The sequence below is a fragment of the Pagrus major genome, chromosome 16 (genome assembly GCF_040436345.1).
Source record: "Pagrus major chromosome 16, Pma_NU_1.0".
NCBI lineage: Eukaryota > Metazoa > Chordata > Actinopteri > Spariformes > Sparidae > Pagrus > Pagrus major.
In genome coordinates, this window is record NC_133230.1 from 29,987,818 (window position 1) to 29,994,398 (window position 6,581).

Here is a 6,581-nt window from a genome sequence, read left to right on the forward strand (position 1 = left end):
TTGCAGTTATTTTCCCATTGATTTTACATTTAAAGAGTGAAATAATAGTGACATTTCCTCTTTCTCTGTTTGCTAGTGAGCTCATGGAGGCCCTCAAGATCCCTGGGCCCCTCTGTGAGATACTCTGTGTATACACCGCAGGTAAAAATGTCCCAAATGTGGATTTTCCCCAGTAGAACTTAAATAGATTTTGAAGACAGTGTGAACACATCAAATGAAACTAAATATGAAGTAAAAAATTCTGATTTTATATATTTTATGTTTTCATAATTGGTTCTAAAACTGCTACACAAGTTTAAATAGTCAGGCTTCAGAATTTATGTAACTTTTAGGTCACTCCAGGGCGAAATGTTCAGAAGAAATTACCTGTGTGAATGCCTGATGTTGAAAAGCTGACTTTTGCTGGCTTTAAAAGTTGACAAGCACCAATAATTCATGAAAGATGTGGCATATTTTAAGGTTTGTTGAAAAGGTGACACCAAACTGAATTTGCTGGCTTTAATTTGCATTAAGAACTAACTGGTCCAACCCTGATCTGTTTCAATGAAACTTCAGTTTGAAAAGTTACATCAGAATTTATGTAACTTTCATGTCACTCCAGGGTAAAGATTTAACATCAGTTACACTGATTCCTGGTTGAATGGATAGAAGATAGGGGCAATAGGCCTTTTGTCACTGAGGACATTTTGAGATGTCCCAGTATTTTCCTACTGGTGTAGATGATAAGACAGGAGCAATGGCTGAATTCCATTTAGCTGCTTCTATGGGCTGTTCTTGCAAAACGGCAATTACGAGACAAAAATCACGACTATTTTAGTCAAAGGTGTACCGGTCCATTAACATCTTGGATGTCAGGTCACAATTTTTTTTAAAGCGTGTAGGATTTAGGGGGATCTCTTGGTAGAAATGGAATATAGCATTCATAATTATATTTTTCTGTATTATCACCGCAACATTTCTACAGTTGCCGTGGACAGACAAACCAAACACTGGCTCTGGGGAGTAGCTATTTTAGGGCGTGAGATGAGGGGTATGTCATTCTTTGAAATCTGCAACCACACCTCTAGATGCCACCAAATCCTACACACTGGACTTTGATGAAGGAACTTGCTCATACGAGTTGTGACCAATAATCTAAAAGGCAACTATGTGTACTACAGTAAATGACAGAACAGAGGTTTGTACGAAAACCACAAGTGCCAATAAGAATTTTATTTCAATTCAATCAATATTGTTAAAAAAAAAAAAAGAAAGCCATGACATAGCTTGGATATTTTCTATTTTCTTTGTACAACGTCACACCCATGTTGTAATGATATGACCTATGAAAAACCTTCCTGCAAAACATCTGCAGAGAGAAAACAAGTAAGGCAAAGAGGAGATGGTTTATCTAGAATTAGAATCCAGCAGGCGATAAACGGCCCCATTTTCCTCAAATTCAGATGAAATGTATGCAATTTACACTTGAAATTCTGAGCAATCAAAACAAATATTTACAATTCCTTTTTTTTTTTAAATCAAATTTGTTACATAACAAAAATGTCTGAGAAACATGGCGAACAGGAGAAAACAAAAACAGGTTTTGCTTTATCCGCACTAAAGCACTTTGGAGCTACTGTATCATAACATACATTCACTACTTTAGAGATCGATCTACGTACTGAAGAGAAAGTGAAATTCGACCAGGTATTCTTTTACTGCTACTCTCCTCGGATGATTATGTCATAAATATCTTTAGTATCGCCTGACTGCACATTAGTGTTCTTCGTTCGAGTAAGCTATGGAGAAGGAAACGGTGAGAGTGTGGTTTCTTTCTTTTTCTTTGACTTCACTAGTTTACATAGCTGGAGTCATCCTATCCACAGTGAGATCAGAATCATGTGCCCCTTTTTGGTCTGCCACGTGTAATCCAAACTAGTGCTACAGTCAGCACGACCAAAGTGAAGACTTTCCTTCATGCTTCATGAGAAGAGAAAGAGTCTGCAAGCTTGTTTGTGCTGCTCAGTGTCTAAATGAACACTCTTTATGGCAATGCGGTGATAAACAAAAGGCCGGTCTACACATCTTTGAGCATCTGTAAGCTACATATGGTTGAATCTTTCTTTAGACCTCAGGTTTGATTTTTCCTGAGTTATTAATTCTGCAGCTGATACAGGAAATCCCCTACAATTCTACTGAGCTGAGCTACAAGACGTTTGCCTATTTGAGGCAATCAGAGCATGGATACCAGGTAGCTTTACCTGCAATTATTTTGATTTACTTTAAAACAACTTGACATTAAAATAAAGCATTTTAAGTTGATATGTCGACCAGTCAGGTTTGGATTAGCTTCAGCTTCTACTTAAACCTGGCAAATACTTGAGCCGCTGAAACTTCAACACTGTTTACCTCTTAATAAGCCAAAAGACAGGAAAAAACTGCTTCTCAGTGTTCATTTATAGCAACCCTACAAAGAACTATTTCATCACTAAACAGACAACAGAAAATTAACAAGAGCTTGTGACCTTCCCCCTGCACACAGACAGAAGGTCAGCTTGAAGGTCACTTATCAGGGAGTGTTGTTTGACGAGGCTCCCAACATTGATAAGCACTGATACACATGTCTGGCTGCTTCTCCAACGCCTCGCCACCACACAACATTCATCAGCAAATGTAAAGCGAAAAGCAATTAATGATGAAAGGTGGAACAATGGTAACTTTGCTGCATCAACTAAAGAGGTCTTCATAAAAACCGGAGAACGGGGGGGGGGGGAGGGTTCATGCATTGGCTCTAGATGAGGAGAGAAGGAAAAGAAGTCCAGAGTTTTTCTTTCTCGTGAATGAGCACATCAGTCCCAGTGCTAGGGTGGGGGGTGGTGGTGGTGGTGGTGGTGGTGGTGGGGGTGGGGTTACAGTGTGAGGGATGGAGGACAGACAAGCTTATTTGACCAGCCTCTTGGCTACGTCTCCGTAGGCTATCTCGATCTCCTTGTCACTGGGGCAGGTGTTAGTGAACTCTTCGCGTGTGTAGGCGTTGTTCAGGTACTTCCAGATGGCGGTCATCTCTTTGGGGATGTCAAAGCCTCGGTACTTCTTGGCCACCACCTGGAAGAAGGTATCAGAAGTTAGAACTCTCACCAAACTGGGCTATGACATACTTAGAAACTCAGAGCACCCTCAGGAAGAATAGATGTATTGAGTCTGAAGCACTGTGATGCATTTTATATTGTCAATTATTTGCATTAGTTCAGAACTAATCTAATCTGAAGAATCATCTGTCAAGAAAATACCCAATTAACTAACAAAATCATTTTTAAGTACTTAATCACTGAAATGCCTTAAAATTGATGTTATTTTCTTGACCTCATAATTAGTGGCCATTGCGAGAGACTTAACTTAAGACTTAGGGCTAAAAGGAATAGGCTGTACAAGACTAATATGTAATCACTATAAAGTTGGAAAAATCACTACAAACTAAAAAATTGACCATCACCAAGAATACCACCCCCCACCAGCCTCTTTATTGCATTTTACATGATACTCAAAGTGATTCAATGATGTTTACAAATGCTCACCTTGACTATATGCAGCTTGGGCAGCAGGTTACAGTCAGCCAGGGTCATTTCATCACCATCCAGGAAGTTGCGGTTGGAGACCTTGATGTCCTCGATGCTGTTGTGGTCGATCTCATCGGGCAGAGGTGAGCGAAGATACTCATCCAGCTTCTGCAGTGTCTTCAGAAGCCCACGCTCCAGAGCTGCAAAGAGATATAAGATATATTATAATATTAAACAGTAAAAACTGCTTTCATTTATGTTCTATTATTTCTTCAGTATGAGCAAATAGGCCACTAGATAGTGTTAAATTGTCACAGCTTTTCCTGATGCCACCTACTACAGCTGCTACACTGATATGCTTATCAACCACATGGGGGCAGCATTTCATCAAGAGACAAGCACTTGTACATTATAACTACAGGAAACTACAATCTAACGCAAACCATTAGAATAGCAGTGTGATACAATGAGATGCTTTTGAGGAGCTCATTATCCACCACACATTTCAATGTACTGCAGTTGGTTGCACAGGTGTTATTCTTTGTCCTCACCCCATATCCATCCATCTACAGATTATTCATTAATAATTAATTCCATTGTTAGAAAATATGACATGAATGCTCGATTCAGTTTTCCCACAGCAGACTTGACTTGAGCACTTATCATTGAACCATGAGATTTAGCCTCAAAATCTGTTGACACAGCTTTGGCTTTCACATCTAGCTCACCATGGTTCAATATTTTCCCACGGTGGAGAACAGCCAACTAAAACATGACACAAAATTTGAGTATTTTCTGAATACCAGAAACATCTATCTAGGGAAACAATTCCACAAATTGTTTCACACAAGATTCAACAGGGTCAACGAGACAATATACTCCACATTTTTCATATTTTTCCAATAATATTATCTGTTAAAGTTTGTGATATGACCTCTCTTACAGCAGGGACCAGGGTGCATGTATCAGGAACAGGAAGGATGAGATTGTGAGCACTGGTTAATTCTACAGAGAGCTGCTCTGTGGTTTCCAGAGACCTCCATCAGGTGAGACAGGGGACGACAGGGCAGGAGGAGGCTGCAGAACAAAAGCGCTGTGTTCCTGACTGAACCAGGAATCCACCAATAAGGGCAGGGGCTACTAATGTCGCCTAGCGATCAGAGAACTTTCTATACACAATTGGAAGGTTTCTGGATTCCTATGCTAAACCAGTGTGCCCACCCTAGTGCATGTTTGTGTTTGTCAAAACGGACACAGGTAACTTACCCTCATTTGCATCTGGTTTTGAGTTCTTAATGAATGCGGAAAACTTGGCGAAGATGTCCATACCAGCTGTGTTGGACTCTGGGTGTCTGGCACCGAGCTTGATGTACCTGCACACAGGCAAACATAAAACAATAACAAGTAAACACACACATGAATGTATGAAGAGGTTAAAAGGATAATTTATGAACCCCAATAAAAAAACCTATTAACAAATATTGCTAATGTTGCGCTTGAACATGGTAACTGTAGTTTACTTTGAGTCCTACATACACCACCATGATTTTTTTTTTTTTTTAACGTTTCCAGCAGGAACAAATGGTCAATGGGTCGAGGCCACAGACTGGCTGGGAAAGTCAGAAAGAACTGAGAAATTAACTGAAAGATTATTGTGATTATCTCTATTTAATTCAGAGCATTTAAAATCTAAGTGTGCTCAAGCCACCGCAGTGCAAAATACTCACTTTGGTGGGCAGAGGATATCCTCAAGGAACTCCTCAATCTTGTTGACGTCGGTTTTGACCTCGCCGTTAAAGGTGATGAAGGGCGGGTGTGTGCCTGGGGCCAGGTTCTGGAGGTCTGCAGGCTTCCTGGAAGACAAGTGGAGCAACTTTAGTGGATTGAAACAAACAAACAAACAAGCCATACAACCTATAAACATGCTGATTCATAATTGGCCTTTGTTTCCTGGTTAATCACATGAATAAAAATAGTGGGTGTATATTCACTTTATTAAGTTCAAGCAATTGAGAGCCCGCTGCACTTTTTTTTTTTTTTTTTTACAGCCATCTCAGTCTCGTCCTTCCATAACTACAGCTCCTCGCTATGTTTGTCTCCATGAACGTTGTTTGTGTCCCTTTCTCACTGCGGCCTTCAAACCAGCACATTTTGTACCAGATGTCTCTGGCAGGGAGATGACACTGACACACAAACAAAAATGAGCATGTGTTGAATGAGCAGTGTGGACACAACTGACTCATGAAATCCACAGACGCTTTAATCCCTTCAGTTTAGAAACAGCAAAACACACAGCAGTGTCTCCACGAATGTTGGAACCTAATAGACAGATGTGAGCCAGCAGATGGTGCGAATCCACTTTAATCTAATGTTACAAACAACTGCATCCACCCACAGAGACTCTTTAATGGTCCGGGATTTTGGTATGAGCCCAACAGCAGCTCCAGTTTTAGGATAGGCCATCTAAGGGCACAAAAAACAGGAAATGACTTCAATTCTTCAGCATACAAAGAGGAAGTTGCACCCTCACCCAATGATATCACTGAGGAATGGCCAACAAACTGTCTTGGAGAATCCCAGGCTTTCATCACAGAATTATAAACATGACAACCTTGACCCAAGAGAAGACGTAAACTCAAGGACTTATGGCAGCGACATGTGACAATCAAGTCCTTCTACAGGCATATTTAAATACTACAATAAAAACAGCCATAAACATGGCAAACACACACCTTCTTTTGCAATACATAGTTGTTTTATGTTTACTCAAGATTACAGACACTATATAGCATGAACCAAGAATCACATGTTCCTCTACAAAGAAATACAAAATTAAGCAGTAAATAGTGACACCAGCTGAACAAAGGGTTGTTTGAGAAGAGAGGGGTAAACAGGCACTGCTAAGTAGGCGGACATCCTCCATTGGCTTTTACAGGATATTAGCCAGCTCTGTTTTATGTTACACCTCCTCTGCCAGGGAAAATACATGCAAATATAGCCAAACTTGACTAGTCAAATGGGCAATGCTTTCCTCTTTTTCGCTAT

At 40.2% G+C, this 6,581-nt stretch overlaps 1 protein-coding gene across 1 annotated transcript; it reads right to left on the reverse strand.

Moving 5' to 3' along the window:
• Positions 1 to 1,197: 1,197 nt before the first annotated feature.
• On the reverse strand, positions 1,198 to 5,460 carry LOC141010531 (chloride intracellular channel protein 4-like). The gene is made up of 4 exons (XM_073483525.1): positions 5,264 to 5,460; positions 4,803 to 4,909; positions 3,555 to 3,736; positions 1,198 to 3,084 (listed from the first exon to the last, which is right to left on the reverse strand). Exons 1-4 carry the CDS (start codon positions 5,458 to 5,460, stop codon positions 2,920 to 2,922), a joined length of 651 nt encoding a protein of 216 aa, XP_073339626.1. The 3' UTR covers positions 1,198 to 2,919.
• Between the last annotated feature and the right edge of the window lie 1,121 nt (positions 5,461 to 6,581).

Bases quoted from the DNA above. Each gene is read 5' to 3' on its own strand.
- LOC141010531 (XM_073483525.1), bottom strand. From the start codon at position 5,460: ATGTTTATAGGTTGTATGGCTTGTTTGTTTGTTTGTTTCAATCCACTA. The intron at 3,737-4,802 runs GTAAGTTACCTG...ATCTCTTTGCAG, and splicing joins AAAACCAGATGCAAATGAGG to CTCTGGAGCGTGGGCTTCTG. The intron at 3,085-3,554 runs GTGAGCATTTGT...ACCTTCTTCCAG, and splicing joins CCAAGCTGCATATAGTCAAG to GTGGTGGCCAAGAAGTACCG.